Source organism: Manacus candei, unplaced genomic scaffold, assembly GCF_025592945.1.
Source record: "Manacus candei isolate 608988 ecotype Guabito, Panama unplaced genomic scaffold, ASM2559294v1 h1tg000107l, whole genome shotgun sequence".
Taxonomy (NCBI): Eukaryota; Metazoa; Chordata; class Aves; order Passeriformes; family Pipridae; genus Manacus; species Manacus candei.
Genome location: NW_026138155.1, coordinates 58,966 through 75,128, shown reverse-complemented (window position 1 = coordinate 75,128; position 16,163 = coordinate 58,966). Strand labels below are relative to the sequence as shown.

At 46.0% G+C, this 16,163-nt stretch overlaps 1 protein-coding gene across 2 annotated transcripts in view; it reads left to right on the top strand.

Moving 5' to 3' along the window:
• FRAS1 (Fraser extracellular matrix complex subunit 1) overlaps window positions 1–16,163 on the top strand; it is a 98,971-nt gene that overhangs the window by 48,477 nt on the left and 34,331 nt on the right. For both annotated transcript variants that reach the window (XM_051769420.1, XM_051769421.1), the window contains exons 17-26: window positions 504–677; window positions 2,632–2,772; window positions 3,992–4,135; window positions 9,059–9,211; window positions 10,362–10,508; window positions 13,405–13,551; window positions 14,527–14,667; window positions 14,751–14,894; window positions 15,078–15,221; window positions 15,805–16,075. In XM_051769420.1, the coding sequence (XP_051625380.1) occupies window positions 504–677; window positions 2,632–2,772; window positions 3,992–4,135; window positions 9,059–9,211; window positions 10,362–10,508; window positions 13,405–13,551; window positions 14,527–14,667; window positions 14,751–14,894; window positions 15,078–15,221; window positions 15,805–16,075 (1,606 nt within the window). The remainder of the gene's footprint in view (window positions 1–503; window positions 678–2,631; window positions 2,773–3,991; window positions 4,136–9,058; window positions 9,212–10,361; window positions 10,509–13,404; window positions 13,552–14,526; window positions 14,668–14,750; window positions 14,895–15,077; window positions 15,222–15,804; window positions 16,076–16,163) is intronic.

The following is a 16,163-nucleotide window of genomic DNA, read 5'->3' as shown; positions in this document are numbered from 1 at the left end:
TTCTCTGTGTATGCTGCTGAAATAAATATACATTGCTTCCAAGTTCTTCTTAAGAGGTGGATGAAAGTCCACATACAACTGGTATGAAATTCCACAGACACCTGATAGATTTGCAAAGACTGAGGTCATTGTTGCAGCAATGGAAAGCCTGAGAATTCGGAAGATGAATTTATGCTTCCTGTGAACCCTTCAGACTGCCATTTCATGCTGTCCCCCCTAGAGAGATTGTGCTCACCGTTGCACTTCCAGAAATTAAAGGAAGATTGGCTACCTGTGGCACAGTGCTGCACTTTTTCACTTGGTCACCAGCTTTACTCAGGAAAAGAGCTGTTATTTGGGGGTTGGGGGGGAACGATGTCCAAGTGCTTTTCTAAAACCTCTGTTCCGTTGTAGAAAGCAGATGCCCAGGTTCTTGGGCCTTGTCCTTCTCCCCGGGGAAGCTGCCCCTTGTCCTTCTCCCTGGGAAGGCTGTGGCTCTGACGGCTCTGTCCCCCTGTGCCCAGCTTGCCACCCTTCCTGCCGTTCCTGCTCCGGCGCCGGGGCCGCTCGCTGCCTGCAGTGCCGGGCGCCCGAGGACGTCCTGCAGCCTCACGTGCCCAGGGAAGGAGCTCTGCACGGCCTCTGCCTCTCCCACTGCCAAGCCCAGTTCCATGTGGATAGCACAGGAGTCTGCAGAGGTGAGCAGGGCTGGGAACAGCTGTTCAAAGCTGTTCAGGGTGAGCTTGTACCACATTTGATCCCTATGGGCTGGGAGCTCCTATGTTTGCCTCATGACTGCCATCAGTGTTTAAACTCTGGAACTTTCACAGTGCCACATACTAGTACTTTTGAGGGAAAATACATTCTACGTGCTATTTGTGACTTAAGGATCCGGGTACATTTTTTTAAAATCACTGTGTTCAAGCCTGCACAGCTCAGCTCAGCTTAGCTTTCTTTTCATTGAAGCCAGGTACGTGATTTTTAGCACTGACTTACTTTGAAGCAGGATCAATCCTTAAATCCTTTTCAAAAAAGACTGAGCTCTCTCCCTCTTAGCCCTTGGATCAGGTTAAGACATCCCAGAGCACTCTTTGCTTTTGAGGAAGCTCTTCTGCTGCATGCCCTGCAGCACACGTGCCATCAGTGCTCCTGAAATACCAAGCAGGGAGCATTTCCATGAAGGCTACAGTTTGGAAAAGAGCGTAATGTGATGTCCATTGGGGATATATGTGGTTTCCTACCAGTCATAGAGACAGTGACTCTACAGCCCTTAAGTAAAGTAGTAGTCACAACAATGTAGTAGTCACAAATAGCATCAACACTATTGATGACTGTTTCTTCCTGTTGAAAAAAACCCCACATTTTCCAGAAGTGGACATACTTTAAAATCCATTTATTTTGATTTTATCTCTTCATCTCAGCTCTATGGAAAGAATCTGTACAAGCTCAGTTTTTTTGCCTTAGGAGATGTTAAAAAGGAAGAAGTGGCATTTTTTTTTTTTTTGGTGGAACAATTCTGTCTTTTAGCAGTGAGCTACACAGACCATAAAGTATCCGGTGCTTTGGGCTGGTTCCTGAAGGCATTAGTGTAGAGCCTCCAATCGATGCAGTGGCTGCTCCTTGGCAGGTTGTGGGTTCTCTTGGCTGAGTCCAGGGCATGGTGTAGAAACTGAGTGAGGGAATCCTTAGGTGGGTGAACAGGCCTGAGCAGAGCTGACACCTCTGGATTATGTCATGGGACAAGAATCCCAGCACAGCTCTGCTGTGTTAGTGATGCCATTGGAAGGGGGGAGGTGATTTATTGCAGAAAGGGGTGAATGCTCAGGATATCAAACTTTGAGCCCTCACTATAAAATACTCATGCAAAGTTTGTAGGTGCCCCTCTTGGAAAAAGCAAACCCACAACATTATCTGTGCAGGACAGAGGCATGTTCATGTGTAGGGTAAAGTGCTGGTTTCATAGAATAAATAATTTTATTTAATCTCATTTTTCTCTCCAGCCCTGTGTATTGTCTCCCTAGAGTCCAGAAATCCTTGTCCTCCAGTCACTGCTCTAATAAATAGGAGGTTTTTAATGATTTTATATATTTATTTAATCAGATTGCTCAGTTCAAGATAGTTGTTATAGGATCAGTAGCAGAAAAGGTGAAGAAGTGCAGTGTTTAACCACATTCTTCACTCTTGCTGGATCATCTTTTGTAATGAGTATTCGCTTCAGGTGGCCAGTCCACCTCCATGGATGTTTGCTCCAGAATGGCTGATGATAACCATGCAGTGATGATGGATAGAAAATCCATCCTGGAGTAACTGTGGGATGATAACAAAAGGTGATTCCAGCATGTGGTAAGTTTGTGGAACCCCAGATTTCTTCCAGGGAGGACAGCAGCGTCACACGGTGTTGTGATCTCAGCTTTGCATGTCAGTAATGAATTGTGTGGGTGCAAAGAAAGATTAAATGTGCAGCTGGTCTGTGCTTGTTCCTTGTCTTCAAGAGCTGTGCTCTACTTTGTATTCCTTCCTCTAAAGGAAGCACACCTTCCTGTCCTTGGGGGGGACAGCAGTCCGACCGTACTGCGGGACAGTAACAACCAAAATAAGCCAGAACTAATTCATGTCTTAATTTGTGTCTTCTCCTTTTCCCTTTCCCTGCAGAGTGCCACTCCTCCTGCGCAGGCTGCGTGGGGGATTCTGCCCAGGACTGCACAGCTTGTGTGGCTCCCCAGGTGCTGCTGGAAGGCAGGTGCCTCCCGGAGTGCCCCGAGGGGCTGTTCAGCCGCGGGGGCCGCTGCTCCGGTGAGTGTGCTGGGTTTCATTTGTGCTGCTGCGTTGCATCCCATCCACAGTTTGGGGGCTGTTTCTCAATGCAATTAGAAATGCTCTCAGATTTATGTAAAGCTGTTGAAGTATTTTCAGGGGAGCATAGGATAGTCCAATTTCAGGAAATGGAGTCTCCTCCTAATGGGAGAGAGACGTACACTTGGAAGCATAAATTATAATCAGTTTTGCTCCCCTGGACTGTTTCCCTGAAGATACTCTGCTTTTGATTTCAGGAGGCTTGGACGGTGTTTGTAGCTGATGTGCTCTGGAAAAAAAAAGTCTTTACTGGACAACACCAAAAAATAAAATGCTTTTATTAGGCAAAGCTTCGAGTTTAGAGAAAAACCCTTTTCTAAAGTCCATTTGCTCTATTTATTCAATTTATTCAGCCGAGGAACAACTCTATAAATAGATTTATTTGTCAGGGCATTGTAAAGATTCATCAGTTCTGAGGTGGTGCACTGCCACCACAGAGCTGAGTAACTGCTGTGTTACACAGTTTGAGGCTTATGAAAATATCTTAAAAACAAAATTTCAGTGGCATCTTTCAAGTCCTGTGCTTTTATTCATAGAGAACTTTAAAGGCAGTTTTAAAGAATTTTTTACTGATTCGTAGCCATAGTAATTTTATCTCCCTCAGATCTGTAGCATGTAGATGTGGCATCTGTCTTTAAGGTGGAAGGATACGAAAGCAGTCTGTGAGATATTTTTGGGCACTCTGAGCCACTTTCTGTGCCACCTTTTTGTTGAGCTTTTTGCAGGCAGAATGGCGTGGAAGGGCACTGTGGAGAAATCATTCCTTGGGTTTCCTCTCGTGCATATCAAAACTCTTGCCACAGTCCCAAGAGAAGTTTAATTTATCTCCCCTGTGCATCCCACTCTTTTTCTTATGTGCTGGAGAGAGGAATAATAGGGTCAATCTCTCTCTGTTTTGTATTGTGTCTGGATCTGTATCTTGATTAACGCAGGGAACGAATCACATTTATTAAATTGACAACTCATTCCTCATCATGTTTGTTCAAAATGAGGATGTAAGAGCCTTCCAAACCACAACCCTGCAGTCCCTGATGATATTAGAATATTTGAAGTCCATGTTTTGTAGGAGTAAATGATTGTAGGAGCTGGTGTTTTGGGGAGGGGAGGGAGGAAGGGGGACAACACCAAGAGCATAACAAGTGTTGATTTTCTTGTGCAGCCTGTCACCCCTCCTGCAAGACATGCCATGGCCCTTCTGATGGGGAGTGTTTAACCTGCCATCCCCACGCCACTCTGGCTCGTGGGAAGTGCAGGACCAGCTGCAAGGAAGAGCAGTACCTCAACCTGGTGGGATATTGTGTGGGTGAGTAAGAGGAGCTGGCTTTGGAAGACCTGTGTGGGCCATTAACCTGCTGCTTCACAGCCAGCACTGCTTGGGTCCTGCAAAGGGAGTTGAGGAGACATTTGTGATCCAGAGAAGCTGTTCATGTGGCCCTAAAGGAAAACTGGCACGTTTTTTTCCATTGCTGTGTGCATTTTTGGGAGGTAATAGGATTTCTGTGTAGGGGTTGTACAGTGTGGGTGCTCAGTGCCTGCACTTAAGCCCATCATCTGAAACCACTGATTGCATTTATCTGTTTAAAAAGAAAAATCACTTTTAATCCGTCACACAGACATGTATAAACATATCCTGGGAACTGCTCCAACAGTTCCTGAGCTTTATCAAGCTGTTTTTCTGCTTTATCAAAAAAAGCTGTGGTGTGTGAGGCTTAATCTAGGCTTAACAGTTCCAAATGAGATAAGGAGTCCTAAGAAAAGGGAAAATGCATTAGAAGTAATAAATATATCCATTGAGAGGCTATTGTTCCCAGTTTAATATGATTCCCCTTCACAGAGACCTCTCTGTGTTGACATCTATGTCTTGGGTGGTTTTTTTTATGAAAGACTTGTTTCTTTGCTCTCCACAGATTAATTCTGTGAACCATTTCTTCATCTTCCTTTTAAATGACAATGATTGTTCTGCCTGCAGAGACAAGGGGGGAGAGAAAGTGTGTGAGAAGTAGGAAAACACCCTAAAAGTATTGTACAGCTCTTTAGGAAACCAAGTTGGGGAATCAAGATATTTGCTACAGTCAAGTAATTACAATCTGGAAATAATTCAGCATTTCGGTGTCGAGGGATGTCACTCTTTGGAGACTTGTCTTCTCAAAGTAGAAATGTGCTTTCAAGGCTTGGTTCACAGTGCCTGGCATCACTGAGTGTCAGTATTCAGTGGCTTGGATCTGCGTCCTCCAAACAGGAGAGAAGGCTTAGTTTATGTCTGGTGTTTAAGCAAAGGATGTGCGCTGCCAGTCGTGCTGCAGATAAAGAGCTCCACATCCAGGTTGTTAAGTTTCACTCATTCTTCTCATTCAGCACTGATTGAAATGCTGAATTTGCCCTTGCAAGTTATTAATTACCAGTTAAAGAGCAGCTGTCCCATAAAAGAGAACATTAAAACCCCTGACACTCTCATAAGATATGATTTGCGTCGGGATCTAACAAAGCTTTTTCCTTTGCCTCCCAAAGCAATATATTTTTACAATTATCTTCCCATTTATCTTTAATTCCTGACCCTCCAGGAAGAATTGTGTTACAACTTATAGGGCCTGCTGTGCATTATAGCCACCTGCCATATTTTATGGACCCGGAGGGGAATATCTTTCACACAGGCTGGAGAAAACCTACTGTCACCTGAAACCATTGCCTGGGAATTAATGGTGTTATTGTATATGTTACCTGAATGAGGATTGGAACATTTGCCTTGTTAATAGAAAAGAAAAAAAAAATCTTGTTTTCAGCAGTTAATCAAATAAGCATTTCAGGTGTAAGCAGAAGAAAGACATCATGTCCTCGAGCTCCAAGAGATGAGTGAGTTTCTGAGCTCTGTTTTGGGCACAAGGAGTTTGTACCAGTCTTCTCTGAGAGTGCTCAATTGATTTAATTTTATTTTATAGCTAAAGTGTACGTGCAGGAATGTGTTTGAGGCTTTAGCCAACTCCTGTTGAGCCTCAGAGCTTCTGTAGGTTTTGTTTTCCCAGTTTGAAAACACTCTGATTTTCCTCTCCCTCTTGTCCAAGTCAGCTTGAGCTCCAGGAAATATTGCAGTCACCAGGCTGAAAAATAGCACCACTGCTAAAAGTGTTGTCCTGCTCCTAAACCCCTGTCCCTGCATTTTTTTTTAATAAATCAGAGGCCTGTCTTCAAGTTTCCTCTTAATCTTGAAGCTTCCCGGTTGATCTTTTCCTGATTGCGCGGAAGGGCAATCAGAAAAATCCAGAGGTACTGGTGTGAAAGAAAGCTCCAAACATCCACTGATACAGTATCCTCCAAGGTCCTCTTTCAACTTCCAGCTGCATCTTCCTTGCAAGGGAACTCCCAGTCCCCATGTTCCACAGGCTTTGCTTTCTCGGGCTGTGTTGCAGTTGGGAAGATGTTCAAAGCTAAACCAGAACAGTTCACCCAGGAGCAGGCCTGCTGCCTTGCTCTTAAAATTCCAGAAGGGACACTCTGACAACAAGAAATATATTCAGTTCCTTGTAAAATTAATGAGCTTTGGCTGTCCTTTTAGAGAGACACTGATATCATCACCGAGAGCTGGAGTTCGGCTGAGAAGAGCGAGAGGGGAACTGGGGGCTCAGCTCCACTCAGCCACTGGGGCAGCCTCCTCCAGAAGTTAGCAGCTGAGCTGCCAGAGCAGGGAAAGGGAAGTTCATTTCCCTGCTTTGATCTGGGCCCATTCGTGCCAGGCACCAGCCAGCTGGGTTTCCCACCTCACGCTGCCTGGGGCAGCTCCCACCCTTTTGTGGGATGCAGGCAGATCCCTGCAAACGCAGTTGCACTTCACCAGGAATTCTCCTTGCTGGTTTGGGGGACAGGTTCCTGTTCAGGTCTTTGAAAAGAGAGGCAAGAAAACCCCTTCAACCAAATCAAGCCAAAAATCCTGGTCAGTGCTGGGTATCCTTCTGAACCAGCCCTACTGATTTTCTGTCTGGATTTACTGTAAGGTACCAGTTGGGTGGTGTTTTCAGTCCTGACTTTAAGTTGTGCTCTGTTGAAAACCTCCGACCTTCCCTCAGAGCACAGCACAAAACTCGCATCAGGAAATACTTTCCTGAAGAGCCCCTGAGAGGGGAGATGTGTTCAAACAATACAGGTGGTTGATTGCTTAGCAAGTGGTGGAGCTGAGAGGGAGAAATGCCTCTGGTGTCCTTTATGAGCATTCACAAACACTTCAGAGGTGATTTTGTCTCCCCAACCAGCCTTCTGTGTCTTGGAACAACCTGTAATAGATACTTTCCATGTAGAAAGGGCACTGTTTTCTTGGTTTATGTGCTAGGAGAAAGCTAAAGAGGGCATGAAAGCCAAGTAACTCTGGAAATCTGTGTAAGTAATTCCATTTTACTTAACAGCGAAAATTGCTTTATAGGAAGATCAGTGGTAGGGAAGGTGGTTGAGGTTATTTTAGCGTAGAGGTGATTTGACAAGGAGGAAATCAGAGCCAGCTGAAAGGGAAGCAGGAAAACATTTTGTTTGGACAGTGGGAGGCAGTCTGAGAAACATGAGAAGGGAGGCATTGGGACTAGGAGCTGCCCTGAAAATCCAGTTGGGATACTGGAAGGAGCCTAAAGGGAATTAACTAACTGTGTCACACTGACCTGCAACCAAGGGGGGATGTGAAGCCTCCAAAAAGCCAAATCCCCCAGGCAGTAAAGTGCCTGCTGGCTGAGCTGGAGGGAGGATTATCAGGGAGAAGGCTGAAGCAGGAAACACATAGAGCTGTGTGGTGTTACTGAGAAGCACAGAGAAAACACCCCCCTTCTGTTAGTCCTGGCTTCAAAGGGAGCCTGCTGTGAAAAATTGAAATCATCTTTTCCAAAACAAAGCACTTCAGTTCTTCCCTCGCTCTCCCACTCGTTCCCCAATGTCCCTCAAATTCACCATGAGCGTCAGCTCTGGGTTTTCAGTTGGTGCTGTGTGCTCTTTGATCTCCAGGCTTCCAAAGGAACAAGAGAAGTGATGGGGCTGATTCATCCTAAAACAGTAACTGAGAAAACTCTTTGCATACACAGGAGCAAAAATAGAGGCTCTGAAGGGAAACCTCTGCTGCAGCAGCACATAGTTTTGTACATACTTACATTTTAAGTGTTAGTTTGGGAGAGTCTAGTTATTTACAGCAGGTTGTTTGGACACACTAAATTTTCTTTGTCTTGTTTTTGTGCTGTGTTTATGGAACCTTTTGCCCACAGGCCGGGGTTAGACTCCAGTCACTGTTGCCTTCCTGCAGGTATGGATGCAGAATTCCTCCAGGCTCCAATGTGAGCCTGTCTTCAGCTTGTAAAATTAGATTGCCTGGCAATCTGTAGTACTGCTGTCACAAGAGACAAAAGACAGAAAGTTGAACCTTCAGCAGAGACCTGACAAGAGGCCAGGTACTCAAATCAAGCCTCATTATTACATTTCTTTCAAGACAGTCGTCATTTCCTTTATAATTTTCTGAATTACCATAATGAGGATTAATTTGGCTTCCAGGTTGTCTTACACTGCACCTTTGTGCACACAAAAGGCTTGTTGTCAAACCTTTGGAAGCACCTGAGTTCAGGCAGAGGTCAGGAGACACGAGCGTGGTGCTGCTGGGGAAAAATGGGAAAAGGAAAAGGTTTTGAGGCACTGTGATACCGCTCTTGGCTTGGCTTTGAGGGCTGCAGTGGCCTCCTCAGAGTATGGATGTCTCGTTTGTGTGGGAAAATCTGAACAGCAGGAACAACAGGAGAAGGTCACACAGCTGTACAGGTTGTGCTCTTTGCTTTTTCCACAGTGGGAGCAGAGGGAGGTGAATGCTGATGGCTTCCAGTGGAATTAAAGATAAACTTGTAGACAGAGGCACCTAAAAATCAGTGAAAGGTTTTGGGAAGTGAAGACCTTCGAGCTGGCTTTGTACAAAGCTTTCCCAAGCTCATGGGGAAGAGGATGCTCTAACGAGGCAGGAGAGAGGCAGAGGCAAAGTGAAAATGTGATGCTCAGGAAGAACACAAGATGGGGATGAGGCAAGAGGAAAGGAATCCTCCTTGGCTGCAGGGATTTCTGGTCCCCTCTCTCTTGCAGCCATCCAGTATTGCAGTGGGTTGGCACCTGATGGCAGCCCCTGGGCACAGAGAACAGGGAGGGGCTCTGGAAGTTACATCCTTAATGCCTTCCTTGAATTCCCTCCGTGCTCACAGCCTGTCTTATTCCCTGCTCCCTTTAGACTGCCACCCTCTGTGCCAGCAGTGCGTGGCCGACCTGTGGGACACGGGCAGCGTCTGCCTGAAGTGCCAGAGCTCCCGTCACTTGCTCCTGGGGGATCGCTGCGTTCCCGACTGTCCACCGGGACACTACGCCCAGGGTGGTGCCTGCAAACGTGAGTAGCTCCTCCAGGGGCCTCGGGTGGCTGCAAGGAGCCACCTGGGAGATGTCCCACCAAATAGCTCCTGTTTAGTAGAGTTTAGTAGAGAAGCTTTGCCCAGCTGGCGGGACACTGCACTGGGAGCAGAGCTCCCGCTGGTAGGAATTTCTCGGGATGTTTTGCAACCTGAGATGGAACATCATCCGAGGTCTCTCACTGGGGATTGACTTGCTCCAGTAATGGCCCAAAAGGTGATCGTTTGTGACAGCTTCTGAAACAAAAAGCCAATTTAATTCGGCTGCATGGGGGAAGCTGCACTGATGGCACATTTTCTTTTATAACCTGTCCGTGCATCTCCTCCGCTTTTTGTTGTTGATGTGGTTTCATGTTCCAGTCATGGTCTGAGCTGCTTTACATTCCTTGGGACTCTTAGGAGGAAATAGGTTGCTTTTCTTGTTCTGTGACTGACAGAGACCTGGTAAAGCCCAAAGCTGAGCACAGGGCATTGCAATTTCGGAGAAAGTAATCAAGACAAGAAATTCAGGACATTAAGATTTAAGATATAGATGCTTCCTTTGCAGGAAGTGGCATTTCCTCATCCAGTCTAACAATTGATGGGTAATATTTCAAAGCTTCTCTCCAGCATTCAGGAGCTGCGTGTTTATTTACCTGTTTTTGACAAATGAGGTCTCAGAGCTGCATGAAATATCCTCCGTGTCACTTGATTGGAAAGGCACCTGGGAGACAGATGTTGCCTTCCTGGAAATTTAGACCTCGGGATAACATTTCTTCCCTTTGGTTTAAAGGCTTCATTTAAAAGGAGTTTTGCATTATTCAGAGTATGTCAGAGCTCATATGGTGTTTTGTGCTGGCTTGAAAGGTCCCCAGCACAGCGCAGGGCAGTCGCTTCTCTAATTCCTTTGCCCGCTCTCACTCATGATTAATTTGACCTGATAGGTGTAATGATGGCATCAATCTTTAGGTAAAGGCCTGTCAAGAAATAAAACAGACTAATAATTCTGTGTTTACCCTCTCTGGAGAAATTAATAGGGTACACTGGCCTCATCCACTGTGGTATTTTAAATCTCTCCAGTCAGGGTAAGAAGCACAAGGGGTGAGCCTGCTTTTCCTTGAACACAAACCCTTGTTTTTGCTGTCCCTGCAGGGTGTCACCCCTCCTGTAAAACCTGCACCGCAGAGGGTCCTTTTGCCTGTTCTTCCTGCAACTCCAGCCTGGTCCTGTCCCACACGGGCACGTGTGCGCCGGGCTGTTCCCCGGGATACTACAGGGATGACAGGCACACCTGCATACGTGAGTGCCTCTCCCCAGCCACCTCTCCTTCCCCCTTTCCCGACATGTCTTTTCTTGTTCCTTTGCTTACCATTCCTGTTGCCTGGAAAAGCAAGATTTCAAGTGCCTAAAACCCCGATGTGAGTTGACAGAGGTGATCAGCTGCCCCGGGAGCAGGGCCTGCGGCAGGGCTGAAATTGGGAAACAGTTACAGTTTTGTTATTGACCCCAAAGACAACAGGGTTTGGGTCCCGCAGTGAAAATCTGCAGGAGAGTTTCTGTAGGATGGATTCTGGGCTTTGTGGAAACTTGACAAGTTGAGACCAGTTTTAATCAATCCTTACGAGGGCAAACCCCTTCCCCACTGCACTACCTGCCAGTACATGCCGTGGGAGCTGCATTGCAGCATTTATGTCCATTTTTCCATATGTGAAACCCCAGTAGAAACAAGGCTGTGCTTGGCAGGCACAGCCCTGACAGAGCTGAGCTGTGATATTGTTGCCTCCTAATGATCTGCTGGAATTGATCTGGTTTAAGTCCGGTTATGCTTTATCCTACTCCTACCATCCCTTGTGAATCTCTTGGGGCTCCTCTTTTCCTTTATTATTCTATGTTCTCTCTGGCCCTGGGTTATTCCTCTGTGATCACTGGACTTGATGTTCCAAAATGCAAAATGATGTGGCCCAGAGACATAAAACATAGAAAAAAACCTGCTTGAATTGTCCCACTACAATATACACCCCTAAAAATGAGTGAACACTTAAGTGGTTTGGTTGCTGTGAACCTGAGCACTCAGATTGGTGAAGTCCTGCATTACTCTGATTTAAATTCTTCTGACTCATGATAAAATAACTGTTGCAGTGAGCACAGGTATCAGTGTCATCCTATCCAGACCCAATTTTTTCACTGATGAGGTCCTGTAGGAGGAAACCGATGTGGTTGTCAGCTTTACCTGCCTTTTATTGAAACAGATGGTTCTCCTGGAACTCTTATTTCCAAATGATCAGCAGGTATGGAGACACCTTACATAAGTTCAAGAAAATAGCTGGAAGACTTTGTACCATTCTTCTGTTGATGGAAAAAAAAAAAAAGGCTACTCAGTAATACTGAAAAAAGGAAAGCAATAAAAAAGAATTAAAAAAAAAAGCTTCTCATTGTCCTGGCTAGTTTCCTACAAGCTCTACGAAATATTCACTGTTTTCTCCTGCAGTGTGGATGCTCTGTGTTGCTAACTGCACCAGAATATCTCCCTTCCTAATTAACACACCCCTTTCTATTGAAACTTTCCTATTGATAGCTCCTGCCTCAGGACATCAAGGTACCCATGGAATGTTCCTGAGGCCTGCACCCTTCCTGAATCTGGTTCAGGGGCTCAAATGCAAACAGATTTTTTTTGCAAGCAAATTCAGCTTCTCTAATCTCCTTATTGCAAATGGCTTTTTAAGAAGTGTTTGTAATCCTTGGAGCAGGAGGCTCAAAGCCAAGTGTGTTGGCGCCTTGGATTTTTGTCATTCCAAGTGTCACTTGTGCCTTTTCAAGTGCTGCTGATAAGCCATGGAGATATAAACTGTCCCAGGCTGCTGGGAAACTGCCACTTGGAGGGAATGAAAATTGTTTAATCGGAGGTTGGCTGTTAGGCTGAGAAAATTGGGTCTCTCTTCAACGTTTATTTTAGTCTCATTGCACTTTTGAGGAACTCGGGGTTGGAATGAAGTTCAGGGAGATGCTGAGTGCACATTTGGACTCTGGGAGATATTTTTAAACTCAACAACATCCTGGCCCAGGAACAGCACAAAGCTTAACGAGTCCTTCATGGGCTTAAAAATGCAGATACGGAGTCGTGCTGATAAAACAGGCAGGCAGGATTGCTTTCGGATGCGTTTTTGGCTTACTGTTCTGGCATGCCTCCCTGGGTAACCTGATTTCTGTGGATTTAGACCTCCTGTAGAATGTTTTACAGTGTTTTTAATAGTCGGTTCTTTGTAGCACTTAGAAATAGTGATTTTTTTCATGTATTCTTAAGTGAAGTGGAATAAGACTGGCACTAGAGCACCTAAAAACAGCTACTAGATTCTTCAGGTACATGTTTTGCTGGAAGTCATTTGCACCTCAGCAAAACACAGACTTTCTGTGACATTTTTTAGATGAGCTAAAACAATTAACTCTTTTGAAGAACACTGGGTCTTTGTTTCAATGAGAGCAACAGAGGTATTTTCACATTTACTTTCATATTTGGAGGTTTTTTGGTTATAAAACTGTGTCTTGAATTAGCATGTCAGTATTTAGCACCTAAACTGTTAGTGCAGCCTCCTGAGAAGTTTGGTTCCTGGACATCAAAGAGGTGAGTTGAAATATTCTGAACCTCTGGACTTTGATCCTAGATTAAGTAAATCCCTGAATTAATTTTTTTCCTGGCGTCTTTGTTGCTCCCTGCAGCTCCAGAATTTCACACTGTGTGCAGATAAAAAGGTGGAAATGTTAAGAGAAACTAAATGGGCCTTTGGTCTCACCAAAGTTTGCTGCCTGGATTTGCAGCAGTCTGCCATCCTCTCCAAATTTTTGTGTTTCTGGGTAAAGAATCGTGTGAAACACAGGTTGATTAAAGGAAGTAAGAAAAACAGAGACAGGGAAAGCTCTTTTTTGGGGATTTGGATTCAGGATCAATATTTTACCCTCACCTGTCCAGAGGAGAGTAAGCATTAGTCTATGAAGACATACCAGTCTTTTCCAGATAGAAGGAGGCTCTTTCCATTTTGGAGGCTGTGAAAAGGAACATAACAAGCCAAAACTCCAAAATCTCCGTACGTGTCTGTCAGAGAGGACAAGAGGAGTAGCAAGGCTGCAGGATGATGCCATTTTTACTTGTACAGTGGGCTGGTTCATCAGGAATTTCACTGATTTTCTTGTCTTTCCACAGCCTGCAGCAGCCAGTGCTGGAGCTGTGACTCGGCTGCCAGCTGTACTTCATGCAGAGATCCTGCCAAAGTCCTGCTGTTTGGAGAGTGCCAGTATGAGAGCTGTGCTCAGCAGTATTACCTGGATTTTTCCAGCAAGACTTGCAGAGGTGAAAAATGCGTTGCTGCTTTCAAGAAAAAAAAATAAAAAAATTAATAATAAGTAATTAAAGTGCCTTGGCTAAGAATCCGTTACGTGGCAGGTGGCCTGCTTTAAAAAGGGGGAAATTGTTCAGTGACAGCTTGCTCGCGAGGTTTTTGCAGTATTTTTCTCTCTTTTTGGGCAACCTGCTGTCACATACTTGAACCTTTCAGTGGAACAAGATCATTGCAAATCGCTCTCCTGTAAGTGATTCAGTAACTGAGCCAGCAAAGTTTGCAGGGGTCAGGTCCAGCAATTCATTTAGTCACGGGTCAGCTGAGTCACGAGGGAGCTTGCCAGGAGAAGGCTCTTTTAGGGTGTCTGTCAGGCCTCCTGTGCTTACCTGCCTCTCTCTGTGTCTCATTAAATCCTGCATCACTGGATGGCTGCAGAAACAGCAGTTTGGAATGGTTTTAAAGACATGTGGCTTGAAAGATTCGCAGAACTCCCCAGCAGAGTGTTCCCTAATGGAATTAAGTGAGGAAAAGGTGGTGGCAGCCTGAGGAGTCCCTGGGCACGTGTGCGTGGCTGGGACTCTGCTGAATACTGGAGCAAGGATAGTACAAGGGCATGTGAATGCAGGTCTGATCCCAGCTGGATCCAGTGTGTTCCTGGCCAGTGGACTTTCCAGAGGGACATTCAGGCTGTGAGGGACAGCGATATAATTTTCTTTTGGTCAGAGTCCTTTGAAAGCATGAGCTGGATGATGCAGGATGAATAATTGCTAATGAGCCACAAACTCCACATTGGCATACAAGGAGCACTGCTGCTCCAGGGATAAATTCACTCAGCACAAATCATGCTTTCTCCTTTTTTTTTAGTATTTTATCAGGTTTTACTGTGTTCTTTGCTCCAGGGGCTTATATTCCTGCAGTGCAAAGCCCTTGTGCGGGGTGAGCACCCCAGGAAGGGCCGCCCTGAAGTGGCTTTTGTTTTCTTGCAGAGTGTGACTGGAGCTGTAACGCCTGTAAAGGTCCCCAGAGGACTGACTGCCTGCAGTGCATGGAGGGCCACGTCCTCCACGAAGGAGCTTGTGTGGAACAGTGCCCTGCAGCTTTCTACCGGGAATCAGACACGTGCCAGAGTGAGTTTTTCTGGAGTCTGACATGTTCCCCTCCTTGTCTCCAGGGTGGTGTCGAGCTGAACTTTTTGCATGTGACTTTTTAGGGTGTGACCAACCCTGCCTTCAGTGTCACCGAGCAGCAGATGAGTGCAGCCTCTGCCAAGCCCCGTTCTTCCTCTTGGACACTCGTTGTGTTCCCAAGTGTGGGGAGAGATATTATGCAGACCACGCAAAGCAGAAGTGCAAAGGTAAGCACAGGGACGTGATGTGGTGGCAGTGGTCAAATGAGGCAGCTCTTAAGTCTTTGCCTCTTCCTTTGACTATTTCTGTCAGGTGACTAAGACACAAATAGCAGTGTTTCTGTTCTGTGCACCAGTGGCTGCATTGGTTTTGCAGTGTCTCAGTGGGGTTGTGCTTTCCATCCGCTTCAGCTTGTCCTCCTGGGTGCCTGGAGTGTGACAGTGACAGCCTGTGCCACCTCTGCGACAGCACCACGTTTCTGAAGAATCGCATTTGTGTTTCTGCCTGTGGCCAGGGTTTCTATGGCAATACACGGACCAGAGAGTGTGAAGAAGGTGAGTGCCTCTCATGACAAAGTGACTGAGCTGGCAGGTTTCCAGCAGATTCTAAGGCCAGAAGAAGTGTTCATTCGGTCACATTTTCGGAATTCACTTTTGTGCATTTTCCTGTTGAAAGGCAGCAGCTATTTTTCTCCAGCTTTTTGGTTGTGCATGTACATGGTTTTCTAAGTGAAGTTGCCTGGCTAAGTGTGGAGGCACATCTTTCCAGCAGCATCATTTATCATCAGTGTAAAACAAACGGCAAAATATCTTGGGGGAAATCCCTTCCTAAACCAACTTCAGTTGTTGCTTATCCTTCCTTTATTCTAAATGATGATTTACAAGTCTATCTTGCAGGGCAAGCCAGAGTATGTTGTTCTGTGATAGGGAAATCAAGATGGGAAGTGATTTACCAAAGTCATGGTGGGGTTTGGGATGGATTGCAATTTTCGAAGGTAGTGTTTCTCCACCTGGGTCAGGAGTGAACAGGGCATCGTAAGGGTCTGCTCTGTTACCCCAGGAATGGTGGTGACAGGCACGCTGCCAACACTGCCTGTGGTAATTCCTTCAGTAATACCTCTCCCTTGTTTCATCGCAGCCAGGGAACATCCCTCGAGCTCCCGTGCGAGCGGCACCCTCACCGTCGGCATTGGCGGGGTGACACCCCTGGACCTGTCGCTGCTGGCTGTGTGTGATCCGGGCGGTGGCACGGGCCAGCTCCTGTTCCACCTGGACAGCATTCCCTCCAACGGCAGGCTGCTGGTGGTGGTGGCCGGGCAGGAGGTGCTGCTGAACCAAGGAGACCACTTCAGCTGCAGGGATGTGCAGGAGAGGAGGGTCCGCTTCGTGCACAGCAAAGACAGACCCCGGTGAGACTTTTTGCTGGGCTTTTGCCTTAAAAAAAAAAGGCATGTGTCTTGAGAACAGGTATTTCCTCCTTCCTTGGAAGCATTCCTG